Raw genomic sequence first — 20,223 nt, forward strand, 5'->3', positions numbered from 1 at the left:
GCTGATGGAAGCAGAGACAGACATCCACAGATATACACTGAGCTGAAATCGGGAATTTAGTTGAAGAGAGGGAGGAATGAAGAATGAAGGGGTCTGTACCAGGTTGGAGAAACCCACAGGAACAGTTGGCCTGAACAAGGGAGAGCACATCGACCCCAGATGCTGTCAGGGAGGCCAGTACAAGACTGATCCAGACCCCTGAACATGGATGTCAATAAGGAGGCCTCTGCACTCCAGGGAGCCTCTGGTGGTGGATTAGTATTTTTCCCTGGTGCAAGAAGGGACTTTGAGAGCCCATCCCACATGAAGGGTTACACTCTGGCCCTGGACACATGGGGAAGGGCCCAGGACCAGCACAGGAAGATTTGGTGGACTTTGCAGAGCCCCCGTTGAGGGCCCTACCCTGCCTGGGGAGTGGTGGGTGGATGGGGTGGGGGGTAGGCTGGGGGTGGGGGAGGAGGGATGGGGTGAGGGGAGGGAGAGAGAGAAGGGACTTACATGTGAAACAAGCTTGTTCCCTAACTAGAAATAATAAATAAATTTTAAAAAAGAAAAGAAAAGTGTAGCTATGTGTCTGTAGGAATATGAAAAAAATGCAACAATTGAAAGTAAGCCTACTTCCAGTGGCACTGACAGACATTATATGTACTACAACATAAGATTAGTAAGTTGGAAGATGAATCAAAAGAAATGTATGACCACATGTATAAGGATATGAAAGGGTCTACCAGAGTAACAGGAGTCCTTACAGGGACAGATGGGAAAAAACAGCCAAAGACCAAGAATACCCACAAGAGAGGAGAGACATAAACCCAGAATCAAGATGCTCTGGTCCCCAATATCAAGCAAGCAATATGAGGTCCTCACTGTAACACTTGCCTTAATCAGGGTACCAACTGCTATTAAGACACCATGACCAAAAGCAGTTTGGGGAGAAAAGGGTTTATTTCAGCTTACTTGTCCAGATCACAATCCATTATGAAGAGAAGTCAGGCAAAGGCAGGAACCTGAGGCAGAACCTAATGCAGAGGCCATAGGGAAGTGTTCCTCATCGCTTGCTCAGCCAGTTTGCTCCCTTCCTTCCTTCCTCTCTCCCTTCCTTCCTTTCTTTTTCCTTCTTTCTTTCCTTCAACTGTGCTAATGGTTTTCCTTTTATTTTTTTTATTTGAATTAGAAACAAGATTGTTTTACATGTCAATCCCAGTTCCCTCTCCCTCCCCTCCTCCCCTACAACCTCCCCCCAACTAAAACCCTACCTATCCCATACCCTTTCTGCTCCCCAGGGAGGGTGAGGCCTTCCATAGGGTATCTTCAGAGTCTGTCATATCCTTTGGGATAGGGCCTAGGCTCACCCCCATGTGTCTTGGCTCAGGGAGTATTCCTCTATGTGGAATGGGCTCCCAAAGTCCACACCTATGCTAGGGATAAGTACTGATCTACTACAGGAGGCCCCAGGGATTTCCAACAAAATTATTTATTGGGATTTCACATGTGATTCCTTTACTGTCCATTGAGGTCACTCAAGTGCAGGACTTCTGAAAGTAACCCTTTCTCACAGAAAGATTGTTAATCCCATTGTGCTATTGGCCTATGGTCCTTTTACTCTTTTATGTCTCTTTGAATTAAAGATACACACTCAGAATGACTTTGAAGCTCTCCACCAGAGTATCTCTGGCAATTTCTCCCAACAATTTACTTAGGAACCATTTTAAAGTTGATCTGCCTCTGACTTGCTGACACCCACTTCTCTTAAGAATAAGTTCATGTCATATTCATTCCTAACACACTCAGAATGCCAATCTACATGTGGGATATGCCAGTGCTACACTGAAACAAACACCATCCATAGGCATCTTCAGCTCCAACCTCATGTTCAAGCTTCATTACAACCACAACCATCCCTGTGAGCTGCCTTGTATATCAAAACTCATACTGAACAATCAGTTCAGGTGCAAAAGAGGATTTATTTGTGCACCTTCTTTCCATGACAGCCTGCTTTCTTACATACTCCAGGACCACCTGCCCAGCAGTGACACAGCACACATGAACTGTACCCTCCCACATCAACCACTAATTAAAAAAATGCACCATGCACCACAGACCTGCCTACAGGCCAATGTTATGAAGACATTTTCTCTACTGAGGTCATTCTTCCCAAATGACTCTAGTTTATGTCAAATTGACATAAAACCAATCAGCACAACAGCCAACAAAATGAGTATTTTCAAACAAACAGAAATCTCGAGAATTCACACACCAGGAGACACACTACAGCAAACACCAGGGTGCAGAAATCTTCAGAGGGAAACTAACCTTGACCTAAACCCTGGCTCTGCAACTGTCTGGCTAAGCAAGTCAAGCTCCTTTGTGCCCATCTTAAAATGGGAAGTCAGGATCCTTCCCCATAGAATTTCTAAATAGTTCAAAATCTCTTAAAAATAAGATGCACTTCACAAAATCAAGGCACCCCAATGGGATCAGCTAGCAGTGACTACAGATGTACATAGGTCACAAGGCAGTGTCTCACCCTAAGGCCTAGTATGCACACTATAGAACATTTAAAAAGAAAAAAAGAAAAGAAAATCTACCTGTGACATCCAGACGGAAGGAGACCTTCTGTCCCCCGGCCTCACAGCTGTACTCCCCAGCATCTGCCTTGCCCGCCTGCTGCACCACCAGCCTCCTCTCACAACCAGAGGCCTCCACTCGAACCTTTGAGCCAGAACTCAGCTTCTTCCCATCCTTGAACCAGGTCACCTCAGTCTGGGCCTGGGCCACCTTGCAGCTCAGTGTGGCACTGGCTCCTGCCTCTGACTTCACCTCACTGTGTGCCTGCTGCTCCTTGGCAAACACCACCTTGGGTTCTGAGAACAGAAAGTAAGACAAAATCAGAAGCTGTTTGAGTCATGAAAGTCGCATGGAGAAAGGGCCTGGGGTGGGGGGAGACCACAGTTCATCCACACATCCTACCACTGCTTTGGAGGCAGTTAAAGAAGGATAGAATCACTGGTCAAAGACTATGGAATAAAAAATCTTCACAATAGTAACAACTCACTGTTGCCAAGTGAGCCACCGCCCCATGAGCTGCTCGGTCCTTTACATACGCGACCATAAATCAGATTCAAGGAGGATTGTCATACAGAAGGTTTCAGTTTGGACAAGAGTGAAGCACAACAGTAAAGCACTTGCCTAGCCTGCACCAGCAGGATGTACACACACACACACACACACACACACACACACACACACACACACACACACAGCACAGCATTTGTCTACCACTCCACAGATCCTCCTACGTTCCACAAAGAATCCAGGAACATGTGTCTAGATTATGCCATAGAATAGGGTAGTGTGTTTATATGGGCTGTAAGGGGGAAAGGCCCATGATAAATACTAAAGTCACTCCTGACCATCCAGAGACTGGAAGTTAACTAAGGACAACTGCATGCTGGGGAGTGGCGGTGGTGCACACCTTTTATCCCAGCAGTCAGGAGGCAGAGGCAGGTGGATCTCTGAGTTAGAGGCCAGCCTGGTCTAAAAAGCAAGTTCCAGGACAACCAGGGCTATACAGAGAAATCCTGTCTCGAAAAACCAAAAACAAGCAAAACAACTTTAGTTACTTCTTGGTAGCTGTGAGAACAGAGAACTCTTACAGTGATTAACTGCACTTGAGACACCTGCAAGGATGGAGGACAGCATTGACAACTATATGACTTATAGGTGGCAGGCCTTCAGAGATGGCATGCAAGGGACTTCAAGCTCCTAACTGGACAGGCACTGCAGCTGACCTCTCTGATTGGACCAGATCAGGGACAGGATATGGGGCTCTCTAATTGGTTGACTAAGATGTAATTGCTTCTGTCCTTGCCCAGTTTTTGCCATAAGTCCTGTAAACAACTTCCAGACAAAGAAACCCAATGTCTTTTCCTCTCTTGGAATCCATCTCATTCTTGGGGGCGGGGAGAGGGAGGCTTTCACTTTTCTGTAATTTCCCTTAACAATGCCTGCTTCCACTTCACTTGCCCCCATGAGGGTCCGAATCTCTTACTTTCACTCGCATGATTCAACAAACCAAGAGCCATTGTCTCAGGTTGACTTTTGGTGGCCATTAAGTTTCTGGTGCCTTAAGTCTCTGGATCATGCACCACTGGACTGAGAAAGATCCTGCATTCTTACCCAGTGAGAGGGCGCAGAGTGTTCCAAAACACCTAACTGAACCCTGGTAGCCCCAGGCTCAGTGTTGCTATAGTTTCAAATATGATCATGTGACTGAAATTCCTTCTTACCCTGGCTGAACATGAATTAAAATTTCTCTTTAAAAGAATCCTCACATGGGACTGGATAAGACCTCAAACAAAGACATTTGTCGCCTCAGACCTACACACAAGTAGGACCAGAGTCCATGGCACCAGGGAACAGTACCTGAGCAGGTACTGAGAACATGAAACAGAACATTATAGCATTAAGACACCTCTTGAGGCACACAAGAGGCCCTGGCTAAGCCAAACATATATCCACCAAATGCACCTGGACCAGACACAGGGATGAGATTGACAAAGGTTGTGAGATCGGCAAAGATGATACTCAATAGGAAACACACAGGGCCTGCCTGGCCGTAATCAGGCTCATAACATTTGCAAACTGATTTAGCATCGCAGCACCCACCTGTGACATCCAGATGGAAGGAGACCTTCTGTCCCCCGGCCTCACAGCTGTACTCCCCAGCATCTGCCTTGCCCGTCTGCTGCACCACCAGCCTCCTCTCACAGCCAGAGGCCTCCATTCGAACCTTTGAGCTGGAGCTCAGCTTCTTGCCATCCTTGAACCAGGTCACCTCAGTCTGGGCCTGGGCTACTGCACAACTCAGTGTGGCACTGGCCCCTGCCTCTGACTTCACCTCGCTGTGTGTCTGCTGATCCTTGGCAAACACCACCTTGGGCTCTGAAGATAAATAGGGACACACAGTTGCTATAACTAAATTAGGGTCTATCTTGGTTCCCAAACTCTGGTGACTCAAGGACCCCATTCTGTTAACTTTTAAGACTTCACTCTGAGAAATACATCCATTAAATTCTTTCAGTAAGTTTTTGTGAATGGTAAACTCTCTAAAGATACTTTCTGAATATATGCTATTTCACCTTTGCTCCTCAGTGACCGCTTAGCTGGGCATGGAATTTGAAGTCGACAGTTGTTTCCCTCAATACTTTGGACACCATGCCATCATCATTTTTCTGTTGCTTGCTGCCTATGTCTATGCAGTACCTCACAGCTCCCTCTGCTTAGTCCTCAGCGTTCTTTCACTCACCTACAACAGTTCTTAAGCATTGGCCTCCTCTCCATGCTCACAGTCACTCTCTCTTCTAACCTCATCACCTCCTACCTAGAGTAAGGAAGAGCCTCATACCTGCTCTCCTTGCCTTGGGTCTCCCCTTGTCCAAATCAATTCTCAATTTAGACTCCTAGAAGCTAAATGTATCATCTCCATGTTCCTATCTCCAGGAATCTAAAGGACAAAGGACCACTCCCTTTAACAGGCACCTCTGAGTGTCTCCAAATACTCCCAAGTGAGTGGGATAGCCCAACAGAACAAACGTGCTTTTGAATACATTTCCAACACAAAATTGTAGTTCATTTTCCTTTTCTATGATAAGAGAAACTGAAGCAATATCCCTACCCTCTGCCACAAAAAAAAAGGAAAAAGTTAGAGCCAACCTTAAGAACTCTAGAAATTGACCAACAGCTTACAGTAATCTGGGGATGAACAGACTCGGTCCAGAAAAACCTCTGAATCTGGGTCACAGACTGCCAGAGGTGAGGACTTTCATGTCACTGCTCCTCGCCCCCTCAGCTCCAATGTGCTGTCACTGCTCCGATGATGCCTCTGCAGCCTCTGACAGAGCAGGGCAGACCAGGTCCCCAGACAACCAGCATCATCTGACATATGGGAGCCCCTGAACCCCACACATAGGTTGTCTCCATTGGCTCTGAGTTCCCAATGCAGAACACTTATGGAAGGACCATAAGGCAATGAGAAGTCTTTGCTGAATTCCAGGCTTCCCTGGACAGTGGAGAACAGGTTGCAACAAACGAGTCTAACCAAAAGTTAGGGATTGAAGTTCCACAGTGGGCTTTGGAATAAGTTGGCATCTCCTAGAACAGCAGCCATGCTCAGAAAGGCCTGCACACCTGGACACCCTCAGTGATGGCCTGAGGTGATGCTGAGTTCAGTGCACAACTGCTCAGGAAGTGAGGCATCCATGACCAACAGCCACAGACCAGCACTCCAATCACATAATGAGGAATGTGCCCTTTATAGCTCAGCTCAAAAAGGCCACTAACACAAACACTACCTGCAACAAATGTTGGTAATAATTTTTAAAAAAAAACTTTTTTCCTAAAGAAAAGAGTATGTTCACATAAATAAAAAGTTGGTTCTTTGAAAAAGATCAATAGAACAGAGTAACCATTGTTTCAACTAAGAAAAGAAAAAAGAAATAACTCATTTTGTTAAAATCCAAAATAAAAGTGAAAACATCAAGACAGAGTCTCTATGAGTACCAAAATAAAAATAAAAATAAAAACATTGTGAATGATTGTGTCAACAGATAATAGCCCAGAAGTGGTGGCTCATGCCTTTAATCCCAGCACTCCAGAGGCAGAGGCAGGGGGATCTCTGTGAGTTCAAGGCCAGCCTGGTCTACAGAGCTAATTCCAGGGCAACCAGAGATGTTACACAGAGAAACCCTGTCTCAAAAGCCAAAAAGAAAAAGAAAACACAGGAACCAAAAAGATAGCCTAGATGAAACAAACAACTTCCTGGAAAAATGCTACCAAAACTGACTCATGAGGAGATAGAGAACAGAGAAAACTCAGGGAGTCCTGCAGCCAGTAAAGGACTGAATCCAGGCAAAAGAGCATCCAGACCAGACTAAGATGCACAACCTGCAGATATGACAGTCTGGTACCTGGGAATCCTTAGGGATTCACAAGATGATTTAGCTTTAACAAGTAGGTTCAGCACAGTTTCAGGTACAAGATGAACACAGAGAAACCAGTCCTCCCCACAAGCATCAGCTGAGGGGCTGATGAGAGCTTAAGAGTCAGTTTTTTGTGGGGTGTCACCACTGGTAGACTCCCCGTGCCCCAGTGGATGATCCTGTCCATGCCCTCTCAGGCATCACTAACTGAAGTTAGAAGGAAAGAAAGTAGGACATGGGAGATCTGTTAGGTGGGGGTCAGGAGGAGCTGGAGGTAGGGAGTGGGAGTGGGTATGATTGGAATGTATAAATGTTTGAAATTTTCAAAAAACTACATTTTTAAGGGGGAATTAAGAAAAGAATTCCATCACAGTGGTGACATTAAAAAATACACTCTTAGTAATAAGTTCTCAAACAAATTCGAGTCCTGTTTGCTGAAAACTCCACTGAAAATACTCAACAAATGAAAAGTCATACCATAGTCACAGATTTGAAGTCTTCATCCTAAAATGACTATATCCCTAAAATTGATCTGTGTAGTCATATCAATTATACATCCTTAGTTTGTAAAATTTGAAAACTGACACTAAAGTTAACAGAAATTCAGAGTAAGTTGGATGACCAATACAAACTTTTAAAAGAGAAAGAGGAGTTGAAGAGATGGCTCAGTGGTTAGGAGCACTGGCTGCTCTTCCAAAAGACCTGAGTTCTGTTCTCAGCATCACATTACAGCTCACAACTGTCTGTAACTCCAGTCCCAGGGGATCTGATGCCCTCCTCTAGTCTTCCTGGGCACCAGGCACACATGTGGTGCACAGACATAGTTACATTCTGCCTTATCAACTGGAGAGGGAAAAAAAGCACAGTTCTTGTTCACTCCTGTGAGCTTGGGGTAACTTGTGACTTATGGAGAACAGGCCAATGCATGACCTGTACAGCCTGTCCAACAGACCCAGCACCCAGCCCACACTGAAAAACTTCCCCCAGGGTTGTCCCATGACATAGACAAATGTCTAACCAACTGACCTGTGATGTCCAGACGGAAGGAGACCGTCTGTCCCCCGGCCTCACAGCTGTACTCCCCAGCATCTGCCTTGCCCACCTGCTGCACCACCAGCCTCCTCTCACAGCCTGAGGCCTCCACTTGAACCTTTGAGCTTGAGCTCAGCTTCTTCCCATCCTTGAACCAGGTCACCTCAGTCTGAGCCTGGGCCACCTCACAGCTCAGTGTGGTAGTGGCCCCTGCTTCTGCCTTCACCTTGTTGCATGCCTGCTGCCCTTTGGCAAACACCATCTTGGGCTCTGGGGACAAACAGGGGCACAAAGTCAGAGGCACTATCTAGATCAGCAAGGTCACAGTGGGAAAGACCCTACATGGGTCAGCTGGAGGGCAGAATGTCATCCAGGCCCTGCACTCTCTGTGCTCAGGAGAAACCCAAGGACCTCTAAACACAGAGAAAGTCATGCTCCCTTATCCATCCAGAATACAGCCCAAGATCTGCAGTAGGTGCCTCAGATGCAGATAGCACCAAATACTGTGTATGTTTCTCCTGGAGGACCCTGAGAAATTAGGCATAGTAAGAAACTCATAAGACAGGTGTGGTGGTGCACAACTACAATCTCAGCATTCTGGAGGCAGAGAAAGGCAGACCTCTGTGAGTCTGAGGCTATCATGGTCTACATAGCAAGTTCCAGGCAGGGCCAGCCATGGTTACATAATGAGACACTATCTCAAAAAAATCAAGAAGTAATAATTATGAATACACATGTGGATTGTCCCAAAGAACTCACCTGTGACATCCAGATGGAAGGAGACCTTCTGTCCCCCGGCCTCACAGCTGTACTCCCCAGCATCTGCCTTGCCCGCCTGCTGCACCACCAGCCTCCTCTCACAGCCTGAGGCCTCCACTCGAACCTTCGAACCAGAGCTCAGCTTCTTCCCATCCTTGAACCAGGTCACCTCAGTCTGGGCCTGGGCCACCTCACAGCTCAGTGTGGCACTGGCCCCAGCCTCTGCCTTCACCTTGCTGAGTTCCTGCTGCTTCTTGGCAAACACCAGCTTGGGCTCTGGAGACAGATAGGGATGCACAGGTCAGAGACTCCAGACTAGATATACTCAATCCTTCTTCAGGGCCTGGGGCTCATCACAGCCCAGTCATGGCCAAGGCAACACTGCCCCTAATTGGCAGATCATCATGTGATCATAAACAAGGTTCTGTGCCACGTGACCCAAGCTGTATGCCCTAAAGCTTCATATGTGGAAGGCCTGAGGATGCGGGTCTTGTTACTGCCCTAAGAACCCGCAGGCCCACTCTGATGTTTGCTGGCATGTGAGCTACTGCAGCCCTTAAGGCCATCACAGGTAGCTTCCTTAACAATACCACTATCCTGACCTTTAAGGACAAAACTCTAAATCTTCCCCGTCTTGGGTCCCCCAGAAACTTCAGGCCACCCATGGCTTCCCAGTCCTCCTGCATGTAGAGACCACAGACAGCAGGAGGAGGCACAGTTGGGAGGGGTGGCCGCCTCAGCCCCCAAGCCAGAAACCCACACCTTTCTGGACCACAGCTGAAGAAAGTGCAAGACAGTGGAATGCAGTAGAGTCAAGCAGGGGAGAGTGGCTACATGGTCTGTGCCTTTTCCTCAAACTCAAGGACAGGGCGGAGACGGTTGGACACACATTCAAAGTCACATGGGAATTATGACAGAGCCAACAAGGGCTCCCAGAACCCTGGAGGCCAGCAAGTAGGAATTAACAGAGAGAAGCATCTCCTGCCACCTGCAGGACTTGCGCTGCAGCCATGGGACTCCCCCACCCCCGCACAGCCAACTGACTAGACCCTGTCACACCTATGTTCACTATGCAAGCTCATCACCCCAGGTCGGTGTCACCAGGGACACTCCCCAAAATTGGCTCAGCCATCAGCCCACTTTGACCTCCTGATAGGTCACTGCCAGACCTAAAAGTCACTGCACAGAGCTGAAGACACCCAAACACTGAGGTCTAATGGCAGGGAGAATACCAGCCCAAGATGCCTAGATATGTCCTGGGATAATCCCATTGAGCACACTATGGCACCCACCTGTGACATCCAGATGGAAGGAGATCTTCTGTCCCCCGGCCTCACAGCTGTACTCCCCAGCATCTGCCTTGCCCGCCTGCTGCACCACCAGCCTCCTCTCACAGCCTGAGGCCTCCACTCGAACCTTCGAGCTGGAGCTCAGCTTCTTCCCATCCTTGAACCAGGTCACCTCAGTCTGGGCCTGGGCCACCTCACAGCTCAGTGTGGCACTGGCTCCTGCCTCTGCCTTCACCTCATTGTGTGTCTGCTGCTTCTTGGCAAACACTACCTTGGCCTCTGGGGACAGGAGACAAAGACACGTATTCAGAGGTTCCTTTCAAACTCTTAAGTCCTGGATTCTGGTTAATAAACCCTGGACTCCAGGAAACTCCATTTCCTGCCACAGAAATCTCCCAAGGCCTCTTGCTTGCTGGTGACTCTTCTTAATCCTGAGTGTGTGATGTCTAGCCAGTGTGTGATGCCAGAACAGATTGACAGGGCAGGGTAACAGGAAATCTCCAGGCCAGCCTTTGTAGACCAAGACATCGGTTTCTTATGCCTTAATCCACCCTCCTTTAGAAACAGTTTCTACAGAGCCGAGGAAGGCCCCCTTCATGAACACCAACTGGAAACTGACCATGCCATGATTTTTGCTTTTGGATATAGCCAAACTTAAAGCTATGCATATTACTGAGAATCCTGTGTCTCAGACTGGTGTTTGTGGGGCTGCAGTCGGGATCAGCCGATCAGCCCCCAGTCAGCTCCTGAGTGGGGGTGTGTAGATGAGGGGAAAGCTAACTATAGGCATTAAAGGAAAGATGGAGACATAGGATACTGTCAGGAGGGCAGTTTCAGTCCATACTGAATGTGTCTCTGTTTATTCATACATCATCTTAAGTAGCCAACCAAAGGTGAGGACAATGGCAGAAGACTTGCATTATGGTAAAGGGCAAATAGCAATTACTTCCCTTAATCCTAAAGACACTCTGTAACTGCACATACTAATTGGCCATTAGGGCACTTCACCTAGCCTTCAGGATGAATGTAAACTCGCCTGGGCCCAAGTGTAATGTTATTTAGATAAGAGCCATTCACCACTGAGGCCAGGACATCCTACAGTCGTTAAACTAATGTCTTGAGGACAATAAAAATTATTTTGAGCTCTCTAAACTCATGACAAGATGGAATGGACTTCCATATACGGGTCCCAAAATCCTGTTGCACGAAATGTATGCATTTATAGGTTTTCAGAGCCTGTGTGAGGAACACATGCCTCTGGAAGGCAGCAAAGAGTTTCAGCTGTGGAGTCATAAGTGGGCCCTATCCAATGGTCCAGTGTGGAGAACCCCAGGCCACTCAAGAGTGGTATGCACCTATGCCAAAGCTGTAAGTCTACAGATCTTCATGCAGGGAACAGGAGGAGACACCCTTGCCCTGTCTGGTATCTGAAGCTGCCCCCAGCCAATGCCATACCCCCCATGCTCTACTGTAAGAAGCACTGACAAGAGGGACCCAAGCCTCTTGCTATCTTTACCCCAGTACTCTTGCATATGTGCCTCTGAGGTCCAGCTTGGCCCCCAACCATAGCATCCACATAGCCACCTGCTATGTCTGTGATGAAAAGTTTGAGCCCTACAGGGTATGGATGCAGATACCAAGACTTGATAGACCACATGTGACCCTGACTCTCGCCCAGACCAGAGAGGTTCCAACCACAGATAAGAAGTCCTTCTTCCTACAGAGCTGAGCTATCCACCACCATTAACACACATATACACACACAAGTCAGAAAATAGCTATCCCACTGAACAGAACCCTCAGAGCCTGCCTAGAGCTAGGGGACAGAGGATATACATCCAGAAACACAGTGTAGCACAGGGACACGAACGCCAGCCCCACTGCCCACCTACACTCACCTTGCACCAACAACTGGTAGGCAATGCGGCTCTCTCGACTGACACACTCATAGAGGCCAGCATCATCCTGCGCCACATCCCGCACCAGCAGTGCTCGCCTCCCTGCTGACACCTGCATCTCGTACTTGGGTCCTAGGGGCAGCTCATGACCATCCTTCAGCCAAGTCACAGCCGCAGCCTGGTCCGACAGTTCAGCTAGCAGCTGCGCCTCTTCGTGCAATCGGGCCAGCACCTCCCGGGCAGCCACAGCAGGAAGCTTGTTGCTGGCTAGCCCCAGACCTGCTACAGGTCAGGGATGGTTAGACAGAAGTTAGTAGGAGCAAAGAGACCACAAGAAGGCGGGCAAAAGGAGTTACAGGCAGTGAAGGAGAGGGGGGAGGATGTGAGGATGGGGAAAGGGCGATAAAAGGGAAAATAGAAACCCAGGAAAAAGGGTGGGTTAGAAGGAAAGCAAGTCAGTGAAAGGCAAGAGAAGGAAGAGTATGAAGAGGAGTCAGAGGGGAACAGAGAGAGTGAACACGGGCACCCGTGAAAAGAGGGAGACCATGGGGAAAGCCAGATGTAGGGGGAGTGAGACAGAGGTGAGAAAGAAACAGGCAGGCAGGGAGGAGACATGAGGATAGACAGAAGAGAGAATGAGAAAAGAGGCAGTCAGAGATGCAGAGTCCGGAGGCATCTCATACACACATGTGCGCACACACAAACAGACACACAGAGCCCAGCCTCAACTGCCAGCCTAGGGCAGGCAGCCTCAAGCACCCAGCTGCCCTACCCACTTCATCACATTGCCTTCAGACAAACCTTCTCCAGGGACTATGCCTCCTGCCTACTACCACACTGCAGAGAAAATGGGACTCAAGGACTCGGGCCTACCTCGGACCACCATCCGGATGCTGGTTTCAATGCCATTAGCCACAAACTTCAGCTGTGCCCCATGCAATCTGGCAGGCACCTCTCTGATGGTGAGTGTATGTCGGGTACGGTCACAACGGATCACATATACACTGCTGGCCTTCAAGGCCTCCCCATCCAGGAACCACTCGCCCTCAGAAGCCACCGTGAGGTCCACAGAGAAGGTGACCTCACCTCCCTCCACTGCCTCCACCGCCTTCAGAGGTGTCTTCACAGCCAGCCTGGGGACTGCAGGGTGGGCAGAATTAAGATAATAGTTGGAGATAAGAGCACAGGTCCTGCCTCCCCCTCCTCTGCCCTGCCCCCACACAGATGGAGTAGCTGAAGCCTGGCTCCCCAAGGCTGCTGAAGAGAGGCAGGTTCTATGGGACCTGGATCCTGTCTTAAGAAACCCCCTCCTGCATGAGGAGGTTTCAACATCCCCCAACCACGCAGAGTCCCCTTAAGATCATCCTGGCTCCCCTGGAGAAAGAACCATGCTTTGGGTCAGGTGGCAGCCCCTGTGATGTTACTAGATGGTTTTACTCACCCAAGTGGATGGTCCCTGGAAATTCAAGGTAAGGACTCTGGCCAAAGTGGTTAATGGCTGACACTCGGAACTGGAAGTCCCCCTCCTCAGCCACACCAACGATAGTAAACTCAGTTGTGACCAGCCATCCAGCTTCATGACACCGGCTCCAGGCATAAGCACCGAGCTTCCTTTTCTCTACCACATAGCCATCAATGGTGACAGGGCGGTCCCCATGAGGTGGTGGGGACCAGCTGAGGGTCACAGAACTCTCTGTCTTGGCCTTTACTACAGGGTCAGCAGGGGGGTACAGAGGTGGCCTCCTGGGTGCTGTGTGGAAGACAGGTTGAGCTTACCAACTGGAAACTCCCTCCCCCAGCGTTGGGTCACCCAGAAAGGAAATGTCAGAACTTGAGCCTCTCCCTGGACACTGCTCTGGTGGAAGGGATGGTACCATCCACCATCAGTGGGCTCAGAAGCCCCTCTCCAGACCTGCTGCCACCCAGTTGCAGTGGGAAGGCCCTTCCTCTGCCACCCTCGGACCTCCACTGGCAAGGGGAGCCTGCAGCACTGAGGGAGAAAAAGGGCATGGCTGTGTCCCTACTGAGAGAGCCACCCAAAGGCCATTCTTCCAACCCTTACCTGATACACAGAACTGGGTGGTCGTTCGGCAGCCACCAGCCACAAAGGCCACCTCACCCATGTCCTCCAAGGTGCACTGGAAGATTGTCAGTGTGTGGCACGTGCCTTCTGAAGTGATGGCTACCCGGCCGCCTGCCACCATCTCCTCCTGGTTCCGTAGCCACTGGACAGGGCCCTCGGGGACAGCTAGCTCTACCCAGAAGACAGCTGTGTCTCCAGTGCGCACTACCGTCTTCCGAGGAAGCTTTCTGGTCAAGTTCCCTAGAGTGGGAAGATTGCCAAGATGGTAAGACAAGCCCCCTGTACAGCCCATACTCCTTTTGCATACCCCCAATTCCTGTGGCCTCCATCTCATCTTCCTCTCTCTCTCTCTCTCTCTCTCTCTCTCTCTCTCTCTCTCTCTCTCTCTCTCTCTCTCTCTCTCTCTCTCTCTCATCTCATCACACACACACACACACACACACACACACACACACACACACACACCTTCTCTCCAACCCTTCCTTCTGGTCCCCTGCCTGTCCAGAAGCAGGCTTAACCCTAACCCTAGCCTCCCTCTAACCACTGCAAGCCTCAAGTCTCAAGTCTCCCCAACCCCAGGCCACTACACACCTCTGTGTCCTAGAATCTCTCCACCTACAGACTCACCTCTTCTGCACTTGAGCCCTCTTCCCTGTCTGTCCCACCTAGTGTACCTCAGCCTAGCTCCCTGATTCAGGAGCAAGCACCCTCTTGTCAACCTGACCCATCACACTGTACTGGACCCCACCGCCACCCCATATCCCAGACTCCCTCTGCCCCTCCCACTGCCTTTTCCTCATCCTGGCCCCTCTGTTCTGTCCTGTCCCTCTCACCTCAGTCCTATTCACTGGCCTTCCTGACCACAAGCAATTGACTCCACCTGTACCCCTGGGACGCTAGGTCTGCCACCTCTGCTCCCAAGCCCGTCTGGCCGCCTGGCCCCGCCCGGCCCCGCCCGGCCCTGCCCTGCCCAGCCCGCCCAGCCCCGCCCCGCCTGCCTTGGACCGAGAGCTCTGCCACGGTGCGGCTGCCCTCTGTGGTCTCGCAGATGTACACCGCGTCGTCGTCTGCTGAGACGTCGCGCACGGTCAGCCGGCGCTCGGTGCCCTCCTCCTCGATGCTGTACTTGGCGCTGGCCCACAGCCGCGTCTCCTCCTTAAACCACGCCGCCTCGGTGGCCGGCTGCGCCACCTCACACTGGAATGTGGCAGACTCTTTCTCTCTCACCTCCAGGTCCTGCAGTCGCTTCTTGAAGGGCACCGCCGGTTCTGCGGGGGAGGGGCCGATGGAGGCGGAGGTGGCGGGAAGTGACAGTGGACCAAGGGACAAAAAATGGGAAGGGTGCAGGGTCGGATAGGTGAGTTGAAGAAACAGGATGGAGAGTAAGAGAAGGAGAAAGTGGAACACGGAAGAGACAACAGCAGGGGATAAGTGAGGTGCCAGGTAGGAGTGTGGGGGAAGGGATATGGGGATGGTGACTGGGACTACGGTTCCCTATGGTGGTTCACATCAGGGGCCATCATTGCCTGTTCATTTTGAGCAACCAGAGCCTCCCAGACCTCGAACTGAGGATGCAGCCACCCGACCCTAGCCGACCTCTGGACCAGGTTAATCACCTGGGACCGCAGCTGGCACTCAGGTGAAAGGACGGGGTGTAGGGAGTCAGGGAAAAAGCCTCATGCCTGCACATGTGTGGGAGGCTACTATGCTCACCTCTAACGACCACCAGCACGGAGCTGTAGGTCTGGCCCACGAGGTTGGAGGCTGTGCAGGTATAGAGGCCACGGTCCGACTGCTTGCAGAAAAGAATCTTAAGGACGAAGTTCTCCTGCTCATCCTCGTACACCACGTGTCGCCGGCCCTCTGTCACCAGCTGCCCGTCCTTCTTCCACACTGTTTCGGGCTTAGGCTCGCCAGTCACATAGCAGCTGAGTCGCGCGTGTTTGCCTTCGGTCACCGTGCAGGTGCGCGTGCCGGCACCGGGTGGGGATGGGGGGACGCCCTCTGCGCGCATGGCCTCGCGCCGCTGCTGCAGATGCGCCAAGAGCGAGGCGGTGGAGGCTCCGGGTGGTCCGGCAGCCTCGGCGTCTGAGTCCACCACGAGCGCGGCGGCAGCACTGGCGGAACCCAGCGGGTTCTCTGCATGGACTTCGTAGGTGCCACCATCGCGAGGCCGTGCCGACCGGATGCGAAGCGCGCTCGCCTCGCCGTGATCTTCCACGCGCACATGGGGGGCGTCGGGTGCGCCCAGGCGCCGCCCATCTTTGGACCAGCTCACAGCAGGTTGTGGTGAGCCGCCCACACGACAGCGGAAGGTAGCGTCTGCGCCCTCGCGCACGCGAATGGAGGTAGGTCGCAGCAGAAAGTGGGGTGCCTGCTCGGCGCACGTGCCCTCAGAGTCTACTCGGAGGCCTACTGCAGCGAAGGCCTCCCCTATGGCGTTCCTTGCGCGACATACGTACTGCCCACTGTCACCGAGCGCCAGATCCAGGATGGTGAGGCGGTACACATCCCCGTCTTGGGCCAGGCGGAAGCGTGCTCCTGCCTCCACTGGCTGCCGGTCCTTCTCCCAGCTCACATGTGGCGTGGGGTTACCCACGATCTGGCAGCTCAGCGTGGCATCCTTGCCCACAGATACCACAAACGCCTTTGGCCTCGTCAGGAAGCGGGGTGCTCCGCTGAAGGAGTGGTCCATGGTGGCAGCAGGGTTGGAGGTCTACAAAAGGCAAAGATGAAAGTCATGACGCTATTAAGATGAGCCAGTAACCTGTGTCACATTTGGCCCTCGTCCTTATCCAGTGCTAACAGGAAAACCCAATGTAACCCAACGGGCACTTCCACATTGGCTGCCTCCTCAGCAAGTCTCATTTTCTCCTTGGAGACTCCCACGACACCCTACTGGCTCCAAAGTCTAGTAGTTCAGATTAGCCTCTTTCTGTGACTTGGAAGTCTAGCATCTTCCATTACCTGATGTACTTCTGCTCTCCCTCCAACTCCAGTCTCAATACCCAAACCAGCAAGTCCTCTTGACTCCCAAGGGGACATGTTCTCAACCAGCAGGAAAAGAACCCTCACCCCACCTGAAGCTCATCCTAACGAAGTGCCCTCACCCATAGGACTGCGGGGAACCCCACTCACTAGCACCTGTCTGCCCTTATACTGCTGGTCTTCAGGGAAAGCCTGGGCAGGGTGTGGTCACAGTTCAGTCAGTGGCTGCAAAGAGCACCAGGAAGGTCCCTAACATCTGAAGCCAGTACAGACAGCTTCTCTCTACAAGAGCTGGGGCCCAGCTGGGCCTAGCTAGCCTGGGATCTGATGGCCTTGTCACTACTCAGTCCTTTGCATGGTCCTGCCAACTTGGACCCCCTGCAAGAATGAGATTGCATGTCAGTCCTCCTAGGAATCATCGGCACCCAGATGACACTGGCCTCTGCCCAATCAAGGCTTAGCCCCAGCCAACCAGCCACTGATCCAGTGAGTGGATGAGACTACCTGCCTGTACCAGGTCTTATATAAGAACAGTGGACACCATGGCTGGCTCAACAGGCTAACCACCTCCACCCCTGGCAGACATGAGCACCCCAGTGCAGAGACCTTCACCATAGCCTCTGTATCTGCTCTGCTATACCAGAGCTTCCCATGTCTCAGCCTGGGCTGCCTGATATGGGACCAGCCAGTTGATGGGTTTATATTCCCGACCCTCCAGTCCTGTGATTCAGGTAGCTAATCCCCCTAATCCTCTTCCAGGAGGCTGATTCTGGACCAGGGCTGGGCTACACTGGCCGGTTTGCTGACTCACTGTCCAGTCAGCACCTCTGTCCCCCACCCACAAACAGGCCTCATCTCTTAAGGTTAGGATAGGGCCACCAGGCAGTACCAACTGGAGCCCAAGCCCAGGCCCTGGAGCCATCCTTCAGCATCTGTTCCATAGACGGTCTGCCTTGATATCAGTATCAGGCCCTTGCGTCAGAGGTCTTTCTACCCTCCATACGCAGTCTTCAGGTTCCCCAGGAGCATGGCAGGGCACCTTATGACTCTACCCTCCATCTTCTGCATAGCCTGCGGTGGCCCAGCCTCAGACACATAAACAAGAATGTGCAAACAGCCTGGCACACACATATTTAAGGGGAGCTGGCCCCAGCCTCAGTAGGTCCACAGGCCCTGGAGAGGCAAGAGTGACTGGAGACTAGCATTCTCCTAGGCCCCCACGGATAGTGCCCCTGGGTCTCACTATGCTCAAGACCTGTATTCCCTCCACAACTGTTACCAGTCAGTCACACACCAAGGCACTGGCCACTATCATGGGGTCAGAATGACACCTCAGAGCCCCTCAACCACCCTGACAAGCAGGTCTAAGGCCAGAGAGGGGATCCCAGGACTGGGGATCTGTTTTATTTCCTACAGAGGAGGAAACTGAGACTGACAGAAACTTCAGGAAATCTACCCCAGACAGGACCCTCCTCTTGCCTGGTTTAGGCTGGAGGCACTGGGCATATGTCCTAAGCAGGGAGTCTAGGTAATCATCCCAGCCTCTCAGAAAAGCCTCTTCCTCCTCAGAAGTCAGCTCTTCCTCAACCCCTAGAAGACTTCTCTAACCCAGCAGGTGCCTTGGAACCCTCTACTGCCTAGGGTGGTTTGCAAGAGCCCCTGCCACTGGCTCATACAACTGGCCACACCACCCACACCCTCCACCCTCCACAACTTTAACAGAACTTGGCTACTCTGCTTCTTGCAGGGTGGACCAGTTTTCTGGATGAACCAAGTGGGAGGTGACACACAGACACTGGCCAGAAGCAGAGGCTGCCTCCTCCCTGGAACTCCACCTTGCTAGCCCTCCCTGTCCCCCCCACCACCACTCCCAGAGCAGAACCAGTAAGCCTATGGCCCCCATGCCCTTCTAGAGCGGATTTCCAAGGGCAGCCCCTGAGCTCAGCCTCACCTTAGACCCCGGGGCTGTGGCTTCCCCCACTCCCCGGGAAATTCTTTCCTGGAGTCAAGTGTCAGTGCCCCTCTGGCTGTCCCCTCCACTGAGCCAACAGGCCCAAAATAGCCCCAGCTGTCAGCGGGCATCCATGTCGGAAGAGCTGGGGGCAGGGCCACCAGACCCCCAGGCAGCAGGAAGACTAGGGGGTAACCCAACCAGCACTTGCACAGTGCCAGTCCAGTCCTTCCAGTTCCCTAAGGGCAAACTGCCCCTTCCCACTCTGAGGTCTCAACTCAGAGTCACAGAAGGGCCCAGGTCTGGCATCCAACCCACTCTCTTCTCATGGAGAGGACCAGGCTGACCAGATCCCTAAGGTCCCCAAGTTCCACAGAACACTATGACCTTCAGCCCATCTGACCTCCAGGAGCAAAAGTCAGCCCTCCAGGCAACTCTGCCTCCTCACCTGTGTCTACCAGGGGTTGGGGCAGTGCCCAGGCAAGGGGATCAGGTGGTGAGTTGGGGGCTGCTGGGTCTTGCCTCCTTCCTGGGGCCCAGGTCGACGTGGTTCCCACCCAGCAGCCCACACTCCTGCCGGTCTTCAGACTGGACAGGGACGAAAGGACAGGCAAATGCTGTCAGCTGAAGAAGGCTGGGCCCGCCCCTGCCCCACCCCCGTTTCTGGTCAGCCCAGCCCAGCCTAGCTCCAAAATAGCCCTGGTGTCACTGTCCAGGATTCAGTTTCACCCTCGGCCTCAAGGAGGCAAAGGGCAGGTGGTGAGGAGCGGGAAGATGCCTGTATTCTCCCACTGTGATATGGGAAGCAGGGAGAAAGGCAGCTGGTCCAGCCTTCCTCAGACCAGCATCCTGGAGTGTGGTGGAAGACAGAGTGCAGGGTCCCAGGATGGTGCCAAGAGAGTTCAGTAAGCAGTCCTGAGGACAAAACTTGGTACTGACCATGAAGGGGGCCCAGGACCACCACACAGAACCAGGTCTACATCTAAGGGATCACAAGACCACACAGGGGACACAAACCAACACAAAGACACAGGAGCACTTTACTTTATTTATTTTTATTTTATGTGCATTGGTGTTTTGACAGCATGTTTATCTGTGTGAGACTGTCAGGTCTTTGAGTCACAGACAGCTGTGAGCTGCCACATGGGTGCTGGGCATTGAACCCAGGTCCTCTGGAAGAGTAGTCAGTGCTCTTAACTGCTGAGCCATTTCTCCACTCTATCCCTAGGAGCATTTTAAAGGA

At 51.7% G+C, this 20,223-nt stretch overlaps 1 protein-coding gene across 1 annotated transcript in view; it reads right to left on the minus strand.

Moving 5' to 3' along the window:
- Obscn (obscurin, cytoskeletal calmodulin and titin-interacting RhoGEF) overlaps positions 1–16,736 on the minus strand; it is a 138,335-nt gene extending 121,599 nt beyond the window's left edge. The window contains 10 exon segments of the mRNA XM_035448275.1: positions 2,589–2,864; positions 10,064–10,336; positions 11,440–11,518; positions 11,520–11,653; positions 11,959–12,240; positions 12,832–13,098; positions 13,400–13,708; positions 14,021–14,281; positions 15,040–15,309; positions 15,755–16,736. Of these exon segments, the coding sequence (XP_035304166.1) occupies positions 2,589–2,864; positions 10,064–10,336; positions 11,440–11,518; positions 11,520–11,653; positions 11,959–12,240; positions 12,832–13,098; positions 13,400–13,708; positions 14,021–14,281; positions 15,040–15,309; positions 15,755–16,736 (3,133 nt within the window).
- Between the last annotated feature and the right edge of the window lie 3,487 nt (positions 16,737–20,223).

The sequence above is a fragment of the Cricetulus griseus genome, chromosome 7 (genome assembly GCF_003668045.3).
Source record: "Cricetulus griseus strain 17A/GY chromosome 7, alternate assembly CriGri-PICRH-1.0, whole genome shotgun sequence".
Taxonomy (NCBI): Eukaryota; Metazoa; Chordata; class Mammalia; order Rodentia; family Cricetidae; genus Cricetulus; species Cricetulus griseus.